General features: G+C 42.5%; 1 protein-coding gene across 5 annotated transcripts in view; it reads right to left on the bottom strand.

The window, feature by feature from the left end:
* LOC311275377 (uncharacterized protein) overlaps window positions 1-27501 on the bottom strand; it is a 49962-nt gene continuing 22461 nt past the window's right edge. For 2 of the 5 annotated variants that reach the window (XM_084383890.1, XM_084383889.1), the window contains exons 3-5: window positions 24464-24538; window positions 19702-19782; window positions 1-994 (exon numbers count right to left, since the gene is read on the bottom strand). In XM_084383890.1, the coding sequence (XP_084240016.1) occupies window positions 805-994; window positions 19702-19782; window positions 24464-24538 (346 nt within the window). In that variant the 3' untranslated portion in view covers window positions 1-804. The remainder of the gene's footprint in view (window positions 995-19701; window positions 19783-24463; window positions 24539-27501) is intronic. The other 3 variants (XM_084383891.1, XM_084383892.1, XM_084383893.1) reach the window with 3 other exon arrangements.

Here is a 27501-nt window from a genome sequence, read left to right as displayed (position 1 = left end):
TGTGGTAAAATACTTTTATAGAGCAGTAATCCATATCTGAAATATAGCATCCAAGCAGAATAGCTCTGTTATGTACAGAACTCAACTCACTCATTTTCTCGATGTATATACGCTTTTTTTTCTGTAAATATGTTCATGTGTTTAAGTGTGTGATTGTGTATGTGTGCGCTGTATGTGCATGTAGACACGTGTAGTAGCTTTTCATCAATTACAGTATATTAAAAGTTTTAAATACAGGTCATAATAATTCTTTTTAAATGTCTCTGGATATAAAAGCTGGTGTTCTGACCCTCATTAGTCCATTAATGAAGATGAATCCTCCCTCTCTGTCTTCTTCTCTCTTTATAAACTCTGTTCATTTCATCTTTTATAAATATTCTGCTGTATTGCCTCTTGTACTTTGCTCCTTGCCACCTTCCACCCTCTGTACAGTTTATTCTCTTTCTATCTCCTAATTGCTTCCTAACTGTGACTCATATTGTGGACTGAACTTTTGCTTTTATTTGACTTCAGCACTTTTACTTTCCTGCGCCAGTATCAAACCTATAAGTGCTGAAGAGGCATTTTAAGAGCAGTAACAACATGTGCGCCCCGATCAAATCATTCCCATCAACTCCAACGGCAGCAGCTAAAACCATAACCTTTGTAACTCCTTCTCCTCCCACAGTTTTGTGTTTGCATTTTAATTCTCCGGTTCATTCCACGCTTGTTTTTTAATCGGATCTCCATCATTTCGTGGTTTTTCTAAGAAGGGTACGCAGTGCATTACAGTATCAAAACGTCTTTTGCTCCGTCCTCCGGCGCTCAGAGGAACCAGAAGCATTTCTTCCTGTTCTTCTTGGTGGTGGCAGGGGGTCGCACCGGTTGGGGGGAGTCTTGTTGGTGTGGTGTGGTGGGCTGGGGCGTGGCGGGCTGTGGCATGCCCTCGGGAGGGTCTCCCACCTTCCATGTGCGTACCACCTGGCCTTCCTGCAGACGGAAGTCATGCTCTACACTGGAAAGAGAAAGAGAGAAAGAGACGATGCGGGAAAAGGTCAGTGATTTGAGGTTTAAACCAGTAAAAACTGATTTTGACTTTGGGACAGCATAAACAACACAACACTGACATGCTGTATCTGATATCGCCATGTTGGTGTTGTTCCTGGTACATCAAGATTACTGCAGCAGTAGCACCATCGTTGCAACCGACCAATCGCGGTGTTGTGATGTCATAGCTTTGCAACTAGCCATCATTTCAACTTACGACAAAGCAAGTCCACCTCTGAAGCAAGTGAGCCCTCACCAGTAAATGTTCATAACCAACAGATCCACAGATAATGCCATATCCACTGCCCTTCACTCAGTCTTCACACACCTTGAGAGTGCTCAACACCGGAGCCCCCCATGGCTGTGTGCTCAGCAGCCTCCTGTTCACACTGTACATCCATGACTGCACTCCCAGAGAACTCTATTATGAAGTATGCAGATGACACCACCATCATTATAAACAACAATGAGAGTTCATATCTGGAGGAAATCAACAATCTTTGGTGGTGCGCAGAGAAAAAACTACTGCTCAACGTCAGCGAATCCAAGGAGCTGATTGTTGATTTTGGAAAAAAGAAGGTAAAGACGCACACCCATGTCTACATCAGTTGACTTGGTAAGGTTTAGGTAAACATGATGTGGGTTAAACATATAGCCTATCACAAAATGAAACTTGTGTTTGAAAGGATAACTTCTCCCATGGGTGTTATTTCCTAGTCCTAGTCTATGACATTACTGAAGCATGATTGGTCTGTTGCAAGCAGCATTTATCATAATGTTCCAGGAACAACAACATGGCGATATTGTGCACACCGACATATATCATCACCTTCTTAGCCAAACAGTTGCCTATTTACATGCCAGCACTAATGGTTTATCAAACAATTGCAGTCGTTTCTGGCCAACTGATGAATAAAAGTACATTTTCACCCTCTTTTAGCTCCATTTTTGGTCTTCTCCAATTCCTGAAGGAAATATCTGGCTCTTTAGCTGCTAAATGCTCCACTGTGTTCACCAGCTATCGTAGCCAACTGTGTCTGTTTGCCATTTTGTGCTGACCGTGTACAATGGGTTTTAAGCATCACAGAGAAGTAGTGAAGTCTCCCGCATCTGCCACTTCCTAGTGGACAATAATGAAGCTGTTGACAAAGTGAATCAAGCTCTAAAGCGCTGAGTATCACAGAAATGTTGCAGCGCAATCCCAGGACTGCAGTTGACATACACACACCACAAACGGAAAGTCAGCAAAGGTGCATTGTCAGTCACATGACAGTATAGCTCAGGGGCTTCGCTGCCGAAATGAGATGTGAACTCTGATGCACCCCTGCAGAAGCTATAGGTAAAGGTAGGCAATAATAAATGAATGCATCTGCAATAAAAGGAATAAAGACAATATTTGCTTGGTGAATTACTTTTGTCAGCAGTTACACGTTGGGTAAGCTTTCCCCTCGTGAACTGATCCCCCCCTTTTCTTTTTTTTTATTCATTTTACTTTGCTGCTATTCTTGCTTATTATGCAGTGGCCTAGTTAGCTGGTGTTTCTCATCACGGCACAGATGCTGGAAATAAAGAGGACTCCCTCGGTTGAGGATACGAGGAGAGAAGTGCTGCAGAGGAAACAAGGAGGACTGAGCTCAGCAGCAGCAGCAGCAGCAGGGCCTGGAGAAGAACAATGAGGACTCTCACATTCATATCCATCTGACTTCATACCTCCCACTCCCTCAGTCACTTAAATACTTCACGCTGGATGCCCACTAGTTATCTAAAAAAACAGGTGAAACATCAAACTCCAGACAGGAGCACAGTGCAGGTACCGGTCAGAGTAAACAGCGAAAAAGTGAGTGGGTGCAAAGAGCAGTGGAGAGGATTTCTTCCCTCCGCAATATTTACAGCAGGTAGGAGAAAAACGCCACTTCAACTAAACCTCTTTGTGGCAGCTGGGACTGCTTCACAGCTTGAAACAAACCTCCAAAGCTGTGTAAAATGAGGCACTAGTCAGTGGCAAACTAAGTGATAGAGTCGGTCGCTGCTGTTCTACCTCCCTGAAATGAACAGAGTAAATAAAGTCCTCCGTTCCCCCCATCTTCACAGCCTCCCTATTTGTGCCACCATACCGCCTCCTATAGAGCTCCCCAGTGGCTCCTGCCCTGCGTCCGCTGTGTTCCCTCTTTGTGAAAATGAATAGCCCCGGTCCACAGCTCTGTGTGATGAAGGCACATTGGCGCTGTAGGGAGCTGTCCACCCTCAACCTTAATTATCTGCACACTGAGCCCACAAACTGTGGCAGGCAGGATGCTGTGAACCTAACACAGCTCTTTCCGCTGCTCTTCCTCTGTTCTCTGCGCACATCTATGCTTTTTTGGCTCCAGGCTGCGCCCCACCTCGGGTCCTGCCTCTGGGCAAATTAGGTGTGTTTTACAGATGATGCAGGCCATAATACAGGTTTCAGAGAGAGATGATGGCGCTAGTGTGTTGACCTGAGCTCATAGGTGGCCGTTGCAAGCCCATTCTACCCAGAGTGGAACTAAAGCTGAAAGGACTGTGTTTTCGCAGGAGTTGTTGTGCGTACTCGGATGTTTGACCTTTACTTTGCAGAATGATGGATGTGTAGAGTGTGACACTAGAAGGCTGTTTGCGCATTAATCTGCTCAAGGTTATACGATAGTGTGGAAGTCAATCACGATCCAATATGCAACAAGAGAGAAGATGACAGCGTTTTAGTATTGGGGCTTGACTACACTTTCTTCAGGCGAGTTCAGTGTCATTAACACATCCAACACCGGAGTTTATCACAGTCTCAACATTAGAAAAAGTTCAGAGAATACATCATTTTTACTCAGGTGTGTTTTCTTTAGATCAAGAGATCATAAAACTATAACACAAATGTTTAGATGTCTCAATAACAAGGTTTAAAGAAGACAAACTGAAAATAAGGTACACAAAGAGACGGGCCTGTATTCATTTAGCCAACACAAATAGATAGAAAATTCGGTCAAGTTTCTTCGTCCACAAAACTTTTCTGGAGCTTCACAGCAAAACAGCGTTGCAGCATTTTTGCTAAACAACTGAAGTAGATGGGGACTTAAAATGCAAAACAACAAAAACAAAGAAAACTGAATAAATAAAATGGCTCCGTTCAGCTCGTCCAGCTAAATCAAAGTCTCTGGAGGCCCTGAGATCCCAAATTGATTTGGAAAGACATTTTTCACACCCCTTTTTTAAAGCCGTTAAAAACTGTAGCTGCTCAACTAAAAGCATTAGAGTGCAACCCATCTGTGGATGGGCGCACAAGGTCGACCACATGTTAAATTTTGGATCTCTGGGCTTCTGGAGATTTAGATTACATTATTTTTTGGGGGGTTGTTTAGTTAGAGAGAATTAGTTAGGAGAATGCTAGGAAAGTCCTCCGACTTTCCATCACCATGGGGGTGAGGAGATAATAACTGAATTTTCATTTTTGGGTGAAGTGAAGCTAAACGACTGAATAATACAAAGACATGAGGCGCGATACAAACAAAACCAAAATAATTTTAATAAAGAGGTAAAAAGTTGTTTCTATAAGACTATGAATATTCGTGATGAGGTGTGTCCCTGTAGCAACCATGTTGATGATGTCACTGATGGTGGATTACCACCAGGTGTGGGTTGTAGTATATGCAATACATATAAGAGATTAATTTAGAGCTGCAACGATCAACCGGTTCTGAATGATTAAATTAATAGCAGACTATTCTGATTATCGATTATTCGGTTTCAGTATTTTTTTAATGAGGAAAAAGTTATAAGTAATAAATGTGAATACTTTCTGTTGTTTTGTTTTACTCCTCTGTGACAGTAAACTGAAAATATTTGGGTGGTGGACAAAATGAGAAACACTGATTGAGATTTTTCACAATTTTTCTGACATTTTATAAACCAAACAGCAAGTTGATCAATCAGGAAAATAACCAACCCATTAAGTGACGGTGAAAATAACTGTCAGTCTCTGCTGTAATCTGATTACCTCTGTGACCTCAGAGTTTACACATCAAAGTCAACACACCTGCAGGAAAAGTTGGTATTTCTTGCGGTAAAGCTCGTGTCAGTACACTATCCATTCCCGCTGTGTGACCTTACTTATGCCATCCTCAGAGATTTACTGTTCAAATCTCCTCTTTTTTTTTAATCATTCCGAATTGGGAGACAGTGACCTTGCCCAAGAGCACTACTCCAGCGCATCTCTAGAGGGGGTTGAATCAGCAGATTTGTAGTTACAACATTATTTGCCTGCAACTCAAGGTTATCCACGACTGTCAGTTAAAACAAGAGGAGAAAATGAACGGCAAAATTTGAGGGAATGTTGTGAATATTGCCGGCACTTCTTGTGTGTATAGCACTTTCATTTATTTATTTATTTTTCTTTTTACTGCAGTCAGATGACACGTAAGTGCTGATGGTCAGAAGAAAGAGCACGGTATTGCACTCTCTGCAGATGAGGGTATTAAGTGCAGTCAGATTGGATTCAGGCGAAAAGTTTGACAAGCTGAAAACAATATTCTAAACCAGTATTTTAAAATAATAAAAGTATGGAGGTTGAGAGGGGCTTCATCTCTATTTCATCCTTCCATCTATAAAACATTCATACAACAGCACCAGCAGGAGATCATCATTTCTCCTCCATCTCTCCTCCTCTGTGCTTCTGCTGAGTGGCGGAGGAGACACTTTGAGCAGAAATATAGCAGCGCGAAGGCAATCAACTCAAAATATCTTTGCAATTTTCTCTCCTATAGGCTGAATATCTTTTTTTTTTTTTTTTTTGTAAAAAGAGAACATTTCATTTCGGCAGGAATTACACGAGCAGTCGATCTCCGTGGAGAGCGCCGCTCATTTGTGATGAGCTACCGCACCCGCCAATGCATGTATGTGCCAACACGCACAACAGATAAATGTGCGACGCTCCACCATCTCCTGTGACCTCCACAACCCCTCAGCATCCACACACACACACATCCAGACACACACATACACACAACAGCTTTCCTATTACTACCCAGGAGGACAGGCTGTACCCTGAGGTATCACACTCTCCTCGGACTATTATTCTGAGACGGTCCCGTCAGCTGCTTGGCTGTCACACCGCGTCCCAAACTGTGGTCGGATTTTTAAAGATCCTTCTCCGATACGCCTGCATCAGGATTCAGATTGCGCCGGTTCTGGAGTGAGATGTAAACAGAGCGTCACAGAGTCTGACATTTGGTTCTGGCTCATGATTGTAATTCATTCGACCGGGCGTGATTTTGTTCGGCTCATCCATTTCAATGAACTCTGCAGCAGAACGACACTGAATGCTTAATGATAAAGATCTTCCTCAGATATTGTTTCAGTGCACGGCTCTTTTTTTATTGCTCTTAAGGCGAAAGTTAAGGTAAATAATGCCTTATATCTGTTTTTTTTGGGTCAGTGTCCAGTGAGCAAGTGGGCATATTAGTGACTGCAGCTTTTCTGCCTGTAAATCGCTTTCAGATCTTTTGTTGATGATGTGGACATGTCCAAATACATCTACTGTAGGCCTAGTGTTGATAACAACACAAAAAAGTCATCGTTACAGATGAATCCTCCTCCTTCTCCTGCACCCTCTGCCCAGCAGCCAGCCTTCACCTACACCTAACACCACACTGAGTGTTTCCAGCAGGTGAGAACGTGTCTAACAATCTCCTGGTGAGTGCTGCATGTGTGAAAGGGCAGGGGCAAGGGAGTTCATGTGTAAAAAATTGCTTATGTTAACCATATCACTTTGGAGCGTTAGCATGCTAAACACAAAGTAGAGCTTAGGTATTTGGTCAAAAACCAAAGTATTAAATAAAGAGAAGATTTGACCTAATGACGATGCTACATTACAGTTATTTTTACAATTCAGGGGACCGTGGATATCTGTACCAAACCATTACATGTTTAATTCAAAAATCACAAATGTCAACCCACAGTGGTGCCAGAGGAAAAGTCAGCTGATCACCAAACTCAGTAGGATTCTTCTACCTGACGGACGATCAGTCTGACATTGCCACCCATGGAGCTGTGCACGCTGCTAGCCAGCCTGGAAAACTGTCTCAAGCTAATGTAAAAAATTACAAGCTGCAACAGCGTTGGCTGATATTGTTTTAACCTTGTGAGGTTTGGCAGGTGTTTATATAGAAGGTAAAGGTACATTTATTGTCATTTTTTAAACAAGGGTTTAAAAAAAAAGTGGAATGAAGCTGCTCTGTAGTCTGGTGGTACGGCAGCGGATACTTCTGTATCTTTAGCCAGATGGCAGCAGGGTGAACAGACTAGCTGAGGTGGGTGTCGTCTTTTAGTGTCCTTTGGGCTCTGTGCAGACATCTGTCAGTGGAGGATGGTGCAGGACGTGAACATGTTGATGGGCGTTGTGACTAGCTGGTGCCTGGTTCACAGTGAGTTTTTGAACAATGTCTAATATCTGGAAATAATATAATTAAATCAGTGTGTCGGGATGACAGACTCAGCTCAAGATAATGAAGTTGTGATCATGAGAAATTGTCTTACATCTAAAGATAATGAGATAATTAAGGTGTTATCTCAAGCTAGACACCCCGTCAGCTTGTTTACAATCAAGGTTCATTGTTGTCAGATTCATTTTATATATCGACAGCTGGCTGACGCACCTATTGTCTGATGGCTTGAACCGATTGCGATTGACAGCGAGCAATCGGAGGAGGTCTTATTTTGGGGGGGGACACAGAAATCACTAATCTTTGCATTTCAACACCTCTATTCATCAAGCTCACACAGGTCTGGAAAAAATCTCATCAAGAAAACTGAAGACACACAGAAGACTTCACTTAGACGATAGCAGACTCAGGCAAGAAGTATTATTTCAGTTTGTATGGCTGGGAGGAGACAGTGTGACGGAGCAAGAAAAGACGGACACCGACACTGTAGACATGACTAATACCTCAGGGACACATCATCACATGATTTATGCGACCCACGTCGGGTTTGACTATGCGATATAATTTATGCTAATCATGGGATGCTAACAGCTTAAACGCACATCACGGGCAGTCAGCTCGCATTACGCCACACACCTCTCAGCACAGGACAGAACAATATATTGTATTGAAACTATGTGTGCGAGGATACGAATGCTCAAGGTCAATACGTTTGGCTTAATAACTAAGTGCTGAAGTGCTTGGCAGCGATTCAGAGTAAACAAGGGGGATTTTAAATAAAGTAACCTTGTTTGGCTTTAATGTTACAGCCTCTCCTCCGTCTTTGTCCTCCTGCTTGCGTCTTTTTTCCATTGTGTGATAATGAATGCCAAATATTTACATTTTCATAGCAATTACCCGGAAAGATTTTAGCTAATGTGACCTTATCAACGACCTCTGGCTCTTTCCACGGGGCTTTGTTTTTCAAAAATCAACAGCACAGCCCTTCCCAATGAGAGGGAAAGGGCAGCCTCTCACCTTGTTTGTATTTCTCTCCACGTGCATAAACAAATCACACAAAAATGTTGTTTATTGAAGAGACCAGATGAAGAACATGGCAGGTGTAAGATCAGAGAAAATCCTCTGCGTCAAATAGCTTTGTAAATAAAGAGCAAGTGAGGTGAAGATTGATTACCGAGGAAACATAAGCTAGGGATGAGGAAATAAAAGCAGATGTAGGCCGGGAGCTTACAGTCCCATCAGAGTCATCCTGTACCAGCTTAAGACTTGACCCGCTATTGTGGTCTAACTCTCGGTGCTTTGTTTACTCTGCAGAGCTCATTGTGCCATGGGAAGATGCTGTACAAAATGCATAAATGAGACAAGCTTGCATACACTGAGCCAGCAGCCAAGAGCGGGGCTGGCAGTCCTGAGCATCCAGGATCTGTTCTGTGGGAAAAAAAAAAAAAAAGCTGTCCGCTGTGAATTCACACTCATTACTGGTTTACTTTGGGACTTCACTGTGCATGTATGCTGTTAACACCTCTGTCAGGTGTAAACTGGTCATTGAAAGTACCACAGAAGAGGTTGTGATGGCAACACAAGTAGGACAGGTACGGCTGATGAAGGACACGACGAAACAAATGAAAAAAAAATGCCGACATTTTTGCAATGATTGACGTGGATGCAGCAGAAACAAGCTGTAAACACAACATTGGACATAATGTGTCATGTTTTTAAAGCAAAAATTTGAAAGTTTGGAAAATGTGCTTGAAATGAAAACAATCGTCCAGAAAGTAACTGCACCTGGCCAAGAAATAGTCTGGTACAACTGTAAGACAGTGAATTGCAATTTTTTTTTGCAAGCCAGATAGCTCCACAACCGTGCAAAGCTGTCCTGCTCGATAACTCACAGTTCTATATTGATTTCCTGATTGATTTTAAATTGCCACAAGTTACACCTTTCTCTTTCTATCCAAAATCCTAAACCTGTCATCCTGACTTAACACTCAGTTGCCCATGGCATCCCCCCACAACACAAAGTTAAATCGGATGTGCGGAAATACTTTGGACTCCAAACTAAAGAATGACCGGGAGGCGAGATGCACAACATTACTTATCTTTTATTTATGCAGGGGCGCCCAATGATTCATGATGACCTTATTTAAGATTGTTTGACTGTGTTTCACCGGAGAGGATGTTCACTGAAGGAAGATATGTGTCCTATCTGTGATGCAAAGTTATAAAGTAACTATAAAGTTATAATGTACTTAGGAGTAGTGATGTAATAATGCAGTAATGAGCATGCTGAACACTGTAGATGTTAAAGATGTTAATTTGTGATCTTTAGAGATGTCGGTCGGCAGATTTTGTGACATCTGGACCGAGCTAGGCTAGCTGTTTCCTCCTGTTTCCTAATAAAAGCTAATCAGAGGGTATTGAATTCTCATCCAACTCTTAAAATCTTTGCACAGTTAAAAGGAACAGAAGTGTCGGCTGATAGAGTCGAGTCTGCAGTTTACCTGTACGGTGTTGTTTCTCAATCACTGGGCAGGAAAGTCTGAGCTAGCACGATTAACCTTCTCCGTTACTGTGGGCCATGAGCTGCTGAACATGTCATTGCAATTCAGTGGAAGTCTGAGCATGAGGAGAGTTTCAGTGCAGTTAAACCCGAGTCAGGGCAGATCTGTGTCGATAATAGCTGAGCGCTGGCATTGAGGAAATTGGACCAAAATGTACTGTTCGGCTTCCCGGGGCTGTTGTGAGCCAAATTTAGTGCAACATATGTGACGAGGTGTGCTTACCCAGTCTGTCCGAACATTCACGCCAGGATTTTTCCCTCAGCTCGCGCCCACAATGGATATTTATCCAACGCTCAGCAGTCGGTAGACACAAAACTTTTCCTGTCATTAGGACATTTTTGCGAGCTATTACTTGTTGAAACATCACCAAGATATTACAACAACAAGTAACCGTACAGTAAGTCCGCCAAGGTGAATTAAAAGGCGAAAAGGTGACGGCTGGTTGCACGCAGTACCTGTTTGTCCTCAGCACCACTGAGGTATTGAGTGATAGCTGCTGGAGCGGAAGGCTCTGATGGATGAGAGGCTATAAGAGGAGATCTCAGAGAGAGGGGTGTGATGGCAGGGTGGCAGTTTGCCACCTGTGAAAAAAAACAAAAGCTAGCAGCTGAGATCCATCCGTCTTTATCTCTGTCACACCCATTCATAAACACACACAAACGCGTTGAGGCTTTCTTCATAGTTCTGTTTGTGTGAAGGGGGTGTGCTATTTGTTTCACCTCCCTGGCTTTTGGAGGTGGGACGGATAACGACAGTCTCGAGGGGTAATGAAGATTTAGGGCGAAGGTGAGCCGTGGGGAGGATCGTTGGAGGGTATGTGCAGAGATGCAGAAAATAGGGAGCAGATCGACATGAGGGGACGAGGGAAGAGGTCAGAAATAAATGACAGACATATTTAACAGAGTAAATGTAGTTTGTTTTGTCGCCTCTGCCAAACACTTCCCAAGGTTTTTTCAAAGCGGCTTTCGTGTCCAAAAGATTCATAGAGCAACAGGTAAAGAAAAAATGGAGGAAATTAATATATCCCCAAAGTTTATGGTCGATTTTAATTCATATCTGTATGTAAATTATGCCATTTACTGACGAAGGTCATATGATGTGTTTGAACTAACTAGAAGAACGGCCGTCGCCGTGATAATGTTTCCTATTTCTTCACTATCTTTACTTATTTCTGTCCTTCTGCTGCTGTAACACCCAGAATCCCCCTTCTGTGGGATCAATAAAGGATTGTCTTATCTTATTAATGTTAAATAGTCATTTACTAATGCTTTATAGATCAGTGAATTCAGATGTTCATTTTGTTAATAAGTCGATTGTGGTCAGGATGCCACGCAGCCCCGTTCCAGAAAGAAACAGTAAGTGGTCGGTTGGACCTTTGCTGCTTAATTCCTGCTCAGTTACGGCCCTCTGCAAGCTTCTACTGCCGGCATCAGCAAACACGGCTGAGCAGTATGTGGTGTAGCTGATGTATTCGGTGCGTAACTCTTGAAATTTTAAACGTTGTGGTCTGCAGAGGCGGTTAACGAGTTCCCGTAGGGGCCATGCTGAGAGCTTAAAGGTCCTATTTGTAAGACAGCTGATTTTTGAGGATGAGACTCAAAAATCAACCATCTTACAAAAAGGACCTTTAAACTAGCAATAGACGATATGAGTAGATAAGTAGGGAGTGATTGCACAGTGTAATAGCTGTAGAAAATGACACCATCCGTGTATGGGTTGCTGCCCCGTGTACCTCGCTTTCACTATGCTATTCAGTCTAACGACAGGATGGATTTTTTTTCACAAAAAAATAAAGGTCTAATTATGACACAAACGAAGCGCATCTGCCATTGTGCAACCAAAACATGAAGAGGCATTGTTTGTGAGGCATGGTCCCCAATCCCCAGGTAACAGTGGACCAACTAAAATAACTGTGGAAACTCAACACTGCAAACAAAAGGAAGCCCAAAGAAAGTGAAGAGGGAGCGTGATAGAAACCGAGAGTGAACAGACGGGCATTCACTCAATGGAGATGATCCGGTGACGTGTCAAAGTCTGTTTCCCTCTAGACTTTACTAGATCTACTTATTAATACAACCAACCAACTAAGATTTTTCTGGATTCTTGCGGTTGATTTTCTCTTTGGAAAGTCACCAGGCTGCTAGTGTTAGCAATGTTGCTAACGCCGTCCTCCGCTTCAGACCATTTCATTAACTTCCCGAAACCAACAATCTCACAATCTCGGCCACTCAGCAGACCAGCAGCTGTATGGAGGTGAGAAACTAATAAGCAGTGTTTGGACTCGTGCTCTCCTTTTTCATTCTTCTCACAGTGACATCTGTTGTTGGTTGTTGGTGTGAAACGACACTGTTAGTGCATTAATGCTGCTGTCCAAATAATCAGAGAAACGAGTTCCCGACTGGAAAATTCACACTCGCGCCCCCTCAATTGGAAACAAGAACTTGTAGAGTCAGCGAAAAACCTTGGTGTACGACTTGCCAACTATGATGTCATTTACATTCAAACGTGGCGTGTGAAACTAAATGAGGACAGTAAATGTTCTCCTTCCTTACAGTTGACATTTGTACATGTCATAGCCTGCGTGCCATATTGATATTCCTAAAAATACACAGTATGTAATATATCGGGAAGCTGAGGGGACGGTGCTGGAGTTACAGGCGGTAAGGCTGCCAAGCCAGTGACCACAGTTCAAGACTGCGTTTCAACATTTGAAAAAGTTGAAACCACTGCATATTTTTCAGGAAACTTCGGGATAATCTCCAGCCGTGTTTGTGGCTAGCAGGTATTTTAAGCTAAAAAAGATCTTTTCCTAACCCGAACCAAGTGCCTAAACCTAACCAGAACATAAAAACCAGCATTGTGACACATAAAATAGAAAGAAATGTTTAATTTCAACATATCCTCGGTTTGCAGAAATGTACATAGCCAACATTTTTTTCTGGTCGGAGCAGCTAAGGAACGCGTGAACCCTCATGCTGGACGTGAACACCAGTCAGAGATTTCTTACAACCTGGCAACGCGAGAAAACATATAACTTATAACTGACCCATGAAGCGTTAGCAAATAATTTACTACCAATTAATAAAACAAATAGTTAGCCCCATTACAAAGTGGAGGCCATACACACTATTTAGACTATAGTAAGTGGAAACGTATCCCTCATGTTAGCCTTCAGCATTTAATATCTCATTTATCGACGATCTCTGATAATGACATGAGCGCAGAGCCAAAGCAGGGAGAAGATTGAGAGTGGGTGCCAGTGGAAGAGCTTTAGGGATCTAATTTAGCTGTGGGTGTGATTCTAGTGTGATTAGTATTTATATGACACATCATCCACATTAGGCAGTGCTTCCCTGTTCCACATGCCACTCTTGATCTTCCTCTCTCCTCCCCGTTTCAAAGACATGGCACATCGGTGATGGGCACCATCTGGCACTCACTGTTGGCACGAGCACGGCTCTGTGATTATTGCCAAACAGCATGAACAAGGGTTCTCGCTCTCCCTCTTCTCTCGGTGTGCCTCTCCCTCCGTTTCACACCCAGCCCTATATATGTCATTTCTTCACACAAACAAACTCGTGAGTGGATGGATACACATTTGTAAGGACGTATAACAATTTTACGCTTTCGCATCTCCGGTGAATGGTCTGAGACAAATGTGGTTTTTAGGCGTGCGCACACAGCTCCCACTTCACAAAAACACTGTGGCTGTTTTTATGTAACTGTCGCGCTGTCAGAGGTGCAAAAGAAAAACAGAGTGTTTGGAACAAATAATACTCTTCATTTCTATTTTCTTGTTTTCTCGCTGTGAAAATCTCGTGCCCCCGCTGGCTGAGCGTTTCCTCCGTGCAGTTTCATATGAATGAGAGTGATGCCGACAGTGTATTTTCTCCTTCTCCCCTGTGAGCTGCCTGTTGCTCCGCGGCTCAGCCCTCAAGTAAAGATGGATTACTGCAGAAGAACTGCCTGCCCTGCCCTTTACACATTTCACACACACCACTTCTCCATTATCAGCCTCATCCACGGGGGAAGTGGTGCGCATGTGCACACACACACACACACACACACACACACACACACACAGGTCTGAAGGCTCTGACAGGGTTGTTAGCAAAAGGTCAGTGTCAAGAATCTGACAAATCTTTCTTTAGAGAAACGAGAACCTCTCATATCCAGTTAAACTGAAAACACACCAGCTCTTTTTTTCCTCTCTTGTTGTCTTTCTATCGGTTTCTATTTAACTCCGTCTCTCCCCCGCCCCTCTCTCGCTCTCTGTTTTTGGTTTAAGACACACAGCGAGGAAGAAATCTGTTCATGTTCGTGATCAATTCCCTGTCAGATATGGACAACCTGACAATTTGAACTATGAAAGACGAGCAAATCCAGGCTCTGCAATCTGAGGATTATCCTGATGTTGCTTAGCTGAAGGGACTCAGCAGTTTTTGATGGGTCTCTCAAAATGTATACAGTTTATTTTCTTTCTTCACGGCATGAATACCGTTTATTTTAGGTAGTTCTCATATTTCAACCATCATTTTGATCCGTTTAATGGCAAACAATACATAATCAATGTGTTTCATTCTTGTAACTGCCTCTCTATGGCACATTTTACCTCTATATGCAGTCCACCTCTCCAGTGTGGGATCGCGTGCAGATGCACAAGGGAGTCAGAGGAAACGAAAACTTGCATCCTAGATATTATTCTTCCTGTCATTAATATTTTAGCTTTTTCTGTGTCATCTGCATTAATCTGCAAATCTCAGAGAGCAAGAGAGTCCACATTTCGAGGAGATTTGTGCGGATGGACGGGTTAAACAAACGCAGGACTTATACCCAGGAAAATGTGCTAGTGTCCTGTGTGCATCCAAGAGTCCGACCGTAAAGGTCGACCGGGAAAATCAGCTTAATACGATCAATATTTACATTTCTTTTTAGGCTGCAATCTCTAGTGGCTGTAGTTAATACTACGGCAACAAAAAGGAAGTCAGGCAAAGTAGTTTAAAGTCCACAGAAGGAGGAGGTTGGGGACAGATGGTCGGGTCAAACACTTTGACTTTGACCGCCAGGAGACTGCTGTTTGTGTCCAGTGTGAATAAAAAAATCAAAGGTCAGTTATTTTAACTTATTAAAGTAGTTAAATTACAGCTCACACATTGCGTAACTTAAGTTATATTTGTATCATAGCTGTTTTAATCCAAACCACAATGTGTTCCTAAACCTCACCTAACTGCCAGCATACAACTAAAGTCCTGTACACCTGTCGCTGTCACGCTGCCAGGGTCATGTCGTTCTGGGAATCAACCCATTCAGTCGTTAACCTATGTAATGTATTCAACTTACGTCACATAAGTAAAAGAAGAATAAAAAATTAAAATAAAATAACAAATGAAGGTTTTAACCTAAGGCACGATCTTCTCCTAAACTTAACCAGGCAGTTTCGGGGCCTTAAACTGACTTAACAATGACCGTTTTACTTGTACTTACTTTCCTGCACATCCGAAACTCAGGAAATACAGACTCCCATGAGATCATATTGTAATGCATATTTCATTTCTTATTAACATAATGAGCAAACATTCTTAAAAAAGTGGTTGATACAGATCACATCAGTAAGAAGTTCACAGTATTTCATTTGGTTCCTCGGCAATATCCACTCGCACAAACTCTGGCAAACAATGAACTTTTTTAAGGTTTTAATGTGTTGGCGCTTACAGCACTTGGTTGAATATGGAAAAAGTCAGAAGTGACTTTAAGTACCCAGTTGAAGTACTTTATTAACATTAACCAAAACTGTGGTTTTCCAGCAACATTAAACAAAGTCGTGTTGTTGCCTGAACCTCAGCGCTTGCAGCACCTGTCTCCAGTGTCACACTCCTGCTCTCTGCTTGCCCACCATCCACCCCGACAACCTGCGATGAGTCACCTTGCGCCTCCTACTCTTGAACATAATCCAGGCAGCGATTTTGCTACAAAGCGTTTTCCTACAAAATGTAATCAGAAAAACAATCGTCTGTCTGCCGTTCGGTGCTGAGCAGACACTGTGCGGTTGCCTTTTAAAACGACGTTACGAGAGTGAACCAGAAAAGTTAAAGTTTTGGGCCCGACAGCCAAACAACAAGCCGAGAAGAGTTGCCGATTTGGGGGATAATTCTCTGTAGGTTCATCACTCCGAGCGCAAACACCTCCTTCACTTGTCAATTTGATGTATTGTTTTTAGAAGAATATAGATTATAGACACTTTAGAGTCAGGGGAAGATTGTGGTTAATACAAAAGCATAAAGGGTAAAGAGATATATGAACGCACTGCTTCTTGCACGAACTGAACTTTAGCTGAACAGGCCAATGTAAAAATAACTTCACCAGACACCGGGCTGCCTGATCTGTTTTTAAAGATGCTTTTAAAATTCATCTTGTGTCTTCTCTGTCTTTTACACACACAAACACAAGCGCACACACACAGGTTTTTCTATCACTGTAATAGACTTTGTTGTTTCTTCTTTCTGTCTCTTTTGCTTTGCATCTTCAAATACAAGAAGCGCACTCCCTCCCTCTCCTTTCTCCTAACCTCTGTATCTTCCCCGGGAATTCATTTTATATTCTATTCAGTCAGGTCTTTTCCCCCCCTGTTATGATAATGGCTGCGAATTGTCAATGTTTAATGAATGGCTGGAGGCTGGATACAGGTTCAGAAATATCCCTGTGACCGTGAACATGAGAAGTTCATCTATAATTTGCTCACACATCACCGTGTTTCAGAGAGGAGCCCCGGCTCAATGTGCACACACTGAGGCACAGATTTATTTTGGAGGAGTTTCTGCTCATTCGCACACTGTATGTATAGTGCAGATGTTGGTTTCCCTGAATAAACTGTGCACAGAAACACCTCGGGTTCCGGTTCATCTGGCCGTGGAAAGGGAAAGCAGAGCTGTAAGTAGCTGCCTGGGCAATCTTTCCTACTCACCTCCTCTCTGACGCTGCTCTCACCCCTCTTTCCTGCCGCTCCTATACCCAATCCGGAGCTGCGAGTTTGCACCACTTCTCCTCATCCCCATTTAGGTGTGAAATGTATTTATATTCAAAGCGCAGAAAAACGGAGAAATGTGGTGGTGGTGGCGGTGGGAGGGGGGGGGAGCCGAGGAAGTGACACAAGCAATCTACTGGAAAAGGCGCCTCTTTCTGATGTCTGTAGAGCGCCATATTCGTCTGGATAAAACCAGGACAATGAGGAGCTGTCAGTAGCTATGGGCCAGTGTTGGAGCCGTGTGGAGAGTATTTGAATTGGACTGCCATGCCCTTCTGGGCCACATGAGAAAGTGAATCAAAGGCGGTGAAAGGAAACGTGAGCCCAAGCTGAGAAGTAGCACTCTGGAGACGTGGAAGTAGACAGAAGCACATTATAGAGGGCAGGAGTAGTGCGAATGAGGGCTCCATGCACCGCAGCCCACAGCTCTTAACGCTGCCTTGAGTGGCAGCAAAGACACTATGCATTGTTCTTACTAGATTCTGCACTTTAGAGCACAAAGTCTCCACGTTCCCTCGACTCCGATGCAAAAAAACACGGGGATTCATGATAATTCCCCACACGCTGTTTAGAATTTTTCATCGCGATCACAATTAATTCTCTCAGAGACTTCATCAGACTTTTTATTATGCAGCCTGTTTAACCATGCAAGACATGCAGCGCCGCTCCATCACGGGGATCTATGGGACAAACGTGTCTGGCAGCCGTCCTTCACCCACACCGAGCCAACGGCGAGATGTCTCCAGGTCTCCTTTAACACTATTATTACTTTTTAAAATCTTTTAAAGCCGCCGTGATTAATTTTTAATGTGGATGAATATTTCACCGCACACCAGAGTTGGGCATTTGTTAAAAAAAAAGAGAAGAAAACGAAGAGGAGAGAGGGGAAGAGGGGAAGAGGTACGGAGACTGAATGAGAGGAGATATTAAGATGCATGAAGAGTCATCCCAAATTTCCTTCCCTGTGCCCAGACTCTCTTATGCTCCACCAACTCACTCTCTGGTCGGGTCTATCGCAATCGAAGGACAGCGTGCAGCGAGTATCCAGTCCTGTCATGCGATGTTGTGTCAGTGGCGATGTGCGTCAGGAAGCGCTGATTCATGATGGGTGTGTGGTGAGAATGGTCAGTGATGAGTTGTTACTGTAGGCGCTGTCACAAAATGTTCGTCTCAAGCCCTCCCGATGGATCAGTCTGCGGCCTTCGTCCTACCAGTCTTGGAGAGAGGATCCCTCCACCCTGCCACCACCACCACCGCCGCCACCACGCCTGGCACACATATGCATATCACAAATGCGAGGAGGCATTCATCTACAAAAAGGATGCTTAGGAGAGTCAGCACGGACTGTAAAATGAGAGGAATAGAAAGGAAACAATACGAGTGTGAAATGAGGCCACAGATATCAAACAAGCATGAGTGGCATCCCCACAGATAACATTCAGCCAGCAGGAAAAGAGAGAAACAGCGAGAATGCCTCCTCAGCAACCTTTTTCTCAATTATCTGCTGTTCAGTGAAGGCGGTGACGGATTGTGTTTGAGAAGCGAAAAAAACTCTTAGTGGACTCATGGTTTAGCTGGAAAACGTACGGTCCAGAGAGTCATTAATCCATCTCGGAGTAGCAGCCCATCGAGCTCCTCCAGCGAAATGCGTGATCGAGCAACAGACAGAGCGGCAGCAGAGATAAAGCAGCAGAGCACAGATCTGATTAGGCCGCCGTCTCCGCACACTCCACAGGGATTAAGCACAACACTTCCTTGTTAGACCTCCCTACTTTGTTCCACACGGCCCCCGTACGCCATTAGCAAAAAGAATAACGGGGACAAAATCACAACTCGGCGCGGTAATTAACAGTCCTGCTCGGCCACACAATCAGATTCACGTATTAACATGCAGTTAATGTGCCACTGGTGCTGGATAAATAACATCACATACATCATGCATTATTCCTCCTGTAATGTGAGAGACGCTTGAAAACCAGAACAAATGAAGTGCTTGTTTATGAGGCTTGGTTGGGTACAAAATGTGGAAAATGTTACGTTCTGTAGCCACTAGTATCTACATTTGCATTCTTAAAGCGTCATTAGCATTTTTACATAAGCTTTGCCCTGAAAGATGTAACAACACAACAAACACACAGACACACACTTAAACACAGGTGTGTAGTTTGTACTTAGCCAACATATTAATGATGTTTTTCTTTGACTTTTAGGTGTCTGTTTGCCTTTTCCTGATTTTTACTTTGAAGTGAATGCTTTAGATTTTTAACGTCATTTTCTTATTTAGGTTTTTAAAATAAAAACAAAGACAAACAATTGAAAAAAGCAGCCCGTTGCAACTTGTGTAAATATTCTCGCTATACAGAATCCAGACTGATTTTTCTGCCACTTGGGGGCAGCACAACTTGTAAACACATAACTGATTTCACCTGATAAACTTAATATGTAGCATGCAACCTGTTGCCTATTTCCACATCGTTGAGTGTCATCATCATTCGTTTGCAGTCGTGTTTTTTGGTATCTGTCATTTTAGCTTCCTTATATATATTTATATGTTTTGTCTATCTTTCATTTTAGTGATGGGCTGGTAGTGCAAATTTATCTGAACTTTTCCATTAAAAACGAGGGTTGTGACCAAGTGTAGACCCACCATGACATCACCCATTGGTTTGCTGCCGACGGTTTTGAAGCCTCCCACTTGGCACTACGCCCGCTGCCATCTTGGTTTTTCCTTGGAGCCGGTGTGACAATTAAGCAAAAATATATTTTTCAAGTTAGTAACAAGTACATAAATGGTAAATGGACTTCTTCTATTTCTGAAGTGCTTTCCCACTCTGCTGACCGCTCAAAGTGCTTTACAACACTTTTCACATTCACCCATTCACACACACATTCATACACTGATGGCAGAGGCTGCCATGCAAGGTGCCGACCTGCTCATCAGGAGCAATTTGGGGCTCAGTATCTTGCTCAAGGATACTTCGTCATGCAGCCGGGGGAGTGAAACCAGCTACCTTCCGATTACTGGACGACCCGCTCTACGTCCTGAGCTACAGCTGCTACAGCCCCATTAATTAGTTCTTTCAGATAGGAGCCGGGGTGGACAATCACTGCGACACCTCTATCCTGATTGGATCTGACTGAGAACCCGAGGACACGCCGTGGTAGCAACTTTTGCGTTAGCTTCACTTGACACTGAAGCTCTGTCCACTATTGTACTGTTACGTTGTAAATATCTGTATTTCTTTCCGTTTATTTGATAAAAATACTGTTTATGTACATCTGTCTCTTTATGTTGTACCTGAATTAATCAATTAACAAAGCAAACTGTTACCAAATAGTAAGCAGAATAGTCAGAGTTGTATTAACCATGGTGGATGTTTTATTAAAAGCCGGTGTCTATAATGGGAGGAAGGAGAGACGAAATCTGGGAATATTACTGCAAAAGTTTGGATGTTTTTGTTTCATATCTACATAATCTAGCCGTTCTCTGCAGCTGACAACGATACTGGAAGGGTGACAGTGAACCGAAACATTAAAGTCGTGGACCAGAGCACCAAAACAATGAGCTGAAAGACGCTAAAATGCTCTAGAGCTGAGCTGATTTAGCATAATGAGCATAATTGTTTGATCCATTGTTAATACAAAACTATTGCTGATATCAGCTCTAAACCACAGTTACTGTGATGCGTGGTATGAGGTTAACTCAGGTCAAATATTCTATTTTCTTTTTTCTAAACAAATTCCTGTCTGAGCTTTTCGACTTGATTGATACCGTTCAGTGAGCTGCTGAGTTGGGCTTTTCTTTACGGGGCTAAGACTTCTTCAAGAGGCTTTTTAATTGATGGAATCTGTCCTGTCAGATTTTATGGCTTTTCCATCACTCACTCCCTTTTCAGGCTTTCACTTTATCGTTTTCTTTTTTTCCCTCGCCCCCAACACCTTTTTCTCTATCGCGTCCAAATTCTCTTTTTAGACTCAGCTCAGACTTGAGCCCTCAAAGAAAAGAAAATCTCCTCCCCTTTCAAAGCGGGGAAATCCTCTTGTCACACATGAAAGAGGCATGTCGACTTGACAGGTCGATTGAGTGATAAGTCCTCATCTGACCATGAGACAGTGGCTGGGGATGTCGACTGAGTGCTGTGGTCTTAAGAGGAATATTTCAAAAGAGACTTGGAGCAGAAAAACAGATGATTATACAGTATAAGGATGATAATTAATCTTCTGTCACGTTACTCTCTCTGTACTGTCCTCATTTGTATTCCCTTTCTTCAAAATGAGGAAGTATCGCCGCCTCATACTGACATTCCTGAGCAGTAACCCTCGCTGTAATATTCCAATCTTTCAAGATGAAGCTGTATTTAGTTTCTGAATGAATCATTTTCTTTATGGGCTTCTTCTCCCTCCGCTCTCGCTCTCTCTTGTTCCATTTCTAAATCTCAGATCTTTTCTCACAGATCTCTTTTTCGTTCTGCTCTCTTATCCTCAGCTGTCTTTCGTCTCGTCCTCCCCCAGCGTCTTTCTTCTTCTTCTTCTTGAGGAGGCTTGCGCACACACACACACACATACACACTATAAATAAATTAAAAATAACCAGATTAGGATAATAGCTTGATTGAATCATTTATGTGGTTTACAGTAACTGAACCTCAGCACTAATATCATTTGTTTGATAATCAGGTTAATGTCGAGGATGTGCCGCAGCTACAGGAAACACCTTATTAGCGCTGCAGAGTAATAAATAAGGAACGAGTAGGTGAGCGCGCAGCATCAAATCACTGAAAGCAATCAGTCTAAGGTGAACACACGGCACATTTCTCCGCTCTAGTCCACAATTAAAAAGACTGATGATGAAACTTGGCCTGTTAATTGGGTTATTCTTTCAGATTCATGACATAATCGACTAATATCACCACTTTAAATTGTTTACACCGACAGCCTTAACACATAATGACTTTGTAACACATATGATAGGTGAATTTCTGAGACCTCGACATCGTCAACACGATCAATAATTAAAACCTTTCGGATATAATCTGGCACGTGTTAAACATCCTCGAATAGATTATCAGAGTAATTCAAGGAGAACAGCCGGGTCTGCAGAGGTTTCCCGACGATTTTGTGGCAACCAAAAGCGGCTATTTTTCACGGAAGGTCGGACCATTGAAACAGGTATTTTAAGACAAACCATGATGTTTTCCTAACCCTAACCAAGTGGTTTATTTTAGCCTTAACTTTACAAGAGCATAAGCACAATGTTGTGAACACTGAACCTGAACCCTCAGGTTTGGGACTTTCTATTTCACGTTTTAAAATTTGTCACAATAAAAAGGTTCAGTGAAAAAAAAAAAAGTTCTATGTTTCAAAAGCATATTATGCTTTTTCATTTTTCTCCTGTTCCTTCAGTGTTTTATATAAGTTCTTGTGCATGTAAAAGGTCACATTTGCATAATTTATGCCTAGCGGCTAGTTTGGCATGTAGGGACTGATTTAGCACAGCTGCTCTGTTAATGTTAGTGGTGCTGGCACAGGCTTGTGTGTGCTGGCCAATCAGAGGAGGGTATTCAGGAAGGGGGCAGGAGCTAAAAAAACTGATGTGTTTTTTAACACTGATGCATGTAAACATATTCTAGTACCCAAAAAAGTTAAGAACGCGAAAATGAGCATAAGTCTGCTTTAAGTAGATCGTCAGTTCCAGGAGAATATCTTGGGTTGTGATGTAGAAAATGTCTGTTTGTGAATGAAAAACTTTGCATATAGAATAATGAAATTAATCAGATATTCAAGAGCGCCGTCATCGTTTTTTTGGGGCTTCCCCTGGTAACAAATGCTGGTAACCTTGTGTTAAAAGTTACAACAATATGAATCTTGAGTGTTTCCCTCAGGCAAAGCCTGCAGAAATGTGGACTAAAGGAAAGTGGCCATAAAGGGCTCAAAAAGTCTGCGAGGGAGCCCTCATGCACTTGAAGATTTGACAGTGGGACAGCCCTAAGCTCTCCCTGACTTACTGGGAACGTGCCTGAGAGCCTGTGAGATTGTGAGCGTGGATTGGGAGTGCTTTACCAAATTCAAGATGGATGCCTTGTCAAGCTATTTGTTCAAGCCACCTTGTGTCACTTTTTTACCTTAAAATAACAGTTTCAAAATCATGTTGATGGTGCTGTGTCTTGTAACAGGGTGAATGGTGTCTCTCTGTAACTTCAGGATCACAGCATTACACACGTTTACTTCAATATATGAGTTTTCAACACATTACATTGTAATGACATAATGACTTTTGTTTGTAGTTAGCACACACATTACAGCTGACACATAGATAGCCATAAATAAATAAAGAATTACAGACAAATTGATTATTATAATATCCATGTGTTACTGGATGCACATACATATATATCTTTATAATAATATATCTAAAATATTTCCAAAAAATATGTAAATACATACAAAAAAACCTCAAGGGAACATAACATATACTGTATAATAAACAAAAACTTATCACATATGAAAATTAAAATATAATATTTTCTTTTATATTCTGTCAAAACGTTCAAAAGACAACTAAATTTAAAATAAATTGAATTTTCTAATAAATATTTCATGTGTCAAGCCTCACAGGTTAATCCAGTAATAATCGAATTATAATAGTCTGTGTAAGCACTTTGAAAGTCCTCCCTGCTCTCTCTCTCTTCACTGTTTCTTTCTTGTCTGCTGCTGCAAGATTTGCTTCTTATACTTAATAAGCCTTTTTTTTTTTCAATTCTGACATTTACAACTAAGAGACAGCGGATTTCAATTTCATAGCAATCCACACTTTTCTTTTTGCCTTTCTTCACCCTCCTGTAAAGTGTGAAATCCTGTTTGTTAATTGATTGATTTCAATTCAAATCTGGGAGCGGAATGATTATGCAGTAACTCTGCCTGTGTGTGTGTGTCTGTGTGTGTGTATTTGACACTGTGTGCATCTGCGTGTGTAAAAGAGAGATAAGGAAGGAGTAGAAAAAAATGAGAAGGGTAGAGGAGGGGGGAGGAAACCAAGTGGGCACACGGGTGCACGACTTAAGTCTGTGTTGTTGTTCACCTCATTAAACCTGAGAGGGAGAAGCATGAGAGAGTGTGTGTGATAAGTCTTAATAAATCTCTCATAACTGTGTTCAGCGATCAAACCTGCAGCGGTGTTTGTGCGACGAGTGGCCATACCCAAAGTGCTGCATCCGGCTGTGCTGTCACACGGAGCAGAACGACAATCCTACCAAGCCATAAAAACTGAACTCCCCGAACTGACGTGAGTGGAAATGACAGCGTGATGCGCATAACTGTGCGACGAGACACGCACTGCGCTCCCAGTGCTCACATGTGAAACAAGTGACAAATATGCAGAAATTCACAGGGGCTCACATCTGTCCACATACCTGTAGATGATGCAGGCGCAGTCCCTGCAGGTCCCGCAGTTCTCAATGTCCTGTCCGGTTCTGTAGGAATGTCTTCTGTTGAAAAGCACATGGATGACATATCAGGCGTACACGAGTGCGGTTTCGTGCGTGTGTGTCTGTGTGAGCCCACAAAGTCATATTCGGGTTATCATTTTCCCACACATCCATGCACATGCACCGACATCCTCTCTGAAATCGCCCCCTGATCATTTTTTAATGAACGATACCCCTTCCAACAGGCTCAGGCTGTTACGTAAAAAGCATGAGTCACATTATTACTCCAGGCATAAAATAATGCTTATGAGGTAAAAGTCAAGTCTGCACGCATTACACTTAGCCCCATCACTGAATTCTCACTCGCAAGATATGTCACTTTATGAGACAGAAGGCCGCACAGTCACATGTTCCCGACGTCTGCACAGTATAGTGTTGGCATCGGTGTTAACAGTGTGATTTGGATTACGCCGCTCAGATATCAGTCAAGGCTTTCCATGGATTCATAGACATACATCCGTCTTGTGTTTATCGCCTCCTATCCAAGAGTTCTCTCGTCCCCGCATCATGCACTATTTTGGTGTGATAAGGCGGGAGAAATTACTAAGCAGCTTACAATGTAGGAAGCAGATTAATTAAAGACTTGATGAGAATGGTAAAGGGTTTACACTAAGAGGCATGGAGCATCTGAAACCACTAACATGATGACAGCCAACTGCTGATTCCTATCGATGCTGCATGCATACATGAGGAGAGAGCTGCTGCAAAATGGGTGAAACCAAAGCTCCCAAAACCGCTCCCTGTGGTCTGACATGACAGATATCTGAGATCGAGAATTACATGACTGACATGAAACTTCACAAAAATAACAACAGCCTCGCCTACCTTCTGTCTCCCATTCAATCTGCTGTTTGTTTTTCTCTGTCTGTCACTCACACTGCTGTTTTAGCCACTCCTCGCCAAATTTACATTGTGGTCTGTCCACATAGCTTTTGTTGCCAAAGTATTTACAATGCTCACAATGCCGGGATTGGCTATAAATAGAGGAGCTGCATCACAGCGAAGCTTAGGCACAACAACCATCTATCCGTAATATTCACGGCACATGATGCAGCGAGGTTATTACCGCCGGGTTGTGTATTCCCCCTTTTTGAAGGATAATCTGCCTACAACAGCCCCACTTGTCTACCTCATTCCAGGAGAGAGGAGATGGTCTTTTAGTGCAAAGCTATGATCACATCATCATGTCTGCCCCATGTTTGTTTCTGTGTGGAGAGAAGCAGATTCTCACTTGAGAAATTAACTGTCTGGGAATAAAACAGCAGGCACATCGGCTGCATGCTGACATTTACTTTCCAGGTCTCTAGTTTGTATTGTTCCACTGTTTGTTCTTCTCTCCCTGCCTGTTTTCTCTTTATTTTTCCATTTCTATCTATCTATCTATCTATCTATCTATCTCTTATTTTTTTGAGGGATTAACAGAAGACTTCATGTCAAAGTTGGCCACAGACTACCTGATGGCTTTTCACACCACACTCTGCCCGAGTGGAGAGCCCTCCGTTAGCCTTGGGTTTACAGCTCCATTAGCCTGCGGCTTCCAGTCATTTCACATTTACAACTTCAAATGTGGGATAGCTCCTCTTTTTTGCTCTGGGCTTTCACACTAGATTTAAAACCAGGCAAACCCCCTCTTCAAAACTCTTGATTTAACCCCCGGGCTATGCAACATTTCACACTACAGCAAACGCTACCTTTAAACAGCACCTTGGACATGTGGTGCAAAGGACAAAACTGTGAGCCTTGGTTATCTATGCAACAAACTCAAGTTAAGGGCTTAAGCAGAGGTAAGCACCAGAAACACATGGGTAATGTATAAATTCACCCAAAAATGAGCAGAATGTTGTTTTTCTTTTATTGTTTTTTACTTCATTAATCATCTCACAACCCCTCAGATTTATCCTTTGACCCTTTACTTTCACTAGTATATAATCACCTGAAACCAGGACTCTGTATTTTTTTAAATCTTGGAATGAGCTCTATATGTGTACAGAGGGAGCAGGTCTACCATGTTGCACTGCCATGTTTCTACGGTAGCCAAGAAAGGACAAACAAAACACTGGCTGTAGAGAGGAACTTTTGGGGTTTTGTTGAGGGGGAGTACAACATAGGGGAGGATGAGACAAGGGTTATTTTGTTGGTTGCAATCTGTAACTCACTGCTAGATGCCACAAAATCCTACACACTGGACCTTTGACTATCGGCTCTGATTTTCAGGGTTAAATCTTGAACGGTGCACTGTAAAGTTTTGTGGAAGACATTTTAATTGGTAGAGAAAGATATTCATTGAATTTTTTTTTTTTATGCCTAAACAAACTAAGTAAACAAACTCTCTGTTTTCATGCCTGAATAAACAAACAGACAACACAATTTAATTCTGTTTGACTTTGTTTATATATGGTGGACCCTGCCACCTGTCTATCTTCAATTAGTGTTCTGGACACCTTATTTTCCTGTGAGAACAGCTTGTTTATTCACTTATGGAAAAAATATATATTTCTGAGTATGTATTATTACCTCATTCATATTGCAAATATTACAATCCTGAGATTGAATTTCTTCTCCAAAACAAGATAGTGCCCCTTTAACCTTCTTGGAAAACAGCCATACTGTTGTGGATGTGTTGTTTTGGGAAGCGGTGAGACAATAAAATACAATCCAGGAAGGTCGGTACGATTAGATCTGAGTATATCTCATATAATACAATGAGACAGGATTTTATAACTCTGCCGTGTTATCACGGCAACATTTTATCTTTTGATGATAGCGAGGTAAACAGTAGAAATAAAGCGGTCACATTACAAAGTAATCTAGGAATGTGCACTTGCAGATATTCGGCTACCGCAGCACCTTGCAAGATGAGGCTGCATTGTGTTGTGACAAAAGTGAGCCAGGGTCAACTTCCCTGTCAGACAACACTGCATTTCTTTGCTGGAGCCCTCTGTGTCACAAGCCCCTGCTGAGGC

This window comes from Pagrus pagrus (assembly GCF_965226575.1).
Source record: "Pagrus pagrus genome assembly, chromosome: 19".
NCBI lineage: Eukaryota > Metazoa > Chordata > Actinopteri > Spariformes > Sparidae > Pagrus > Pagrus pagrus.
The sequence above is the reverse complement of the archived record's forward strand: the minus strand, read 5'-3'. Positions and strand labels throughout refer to the sequence as shown.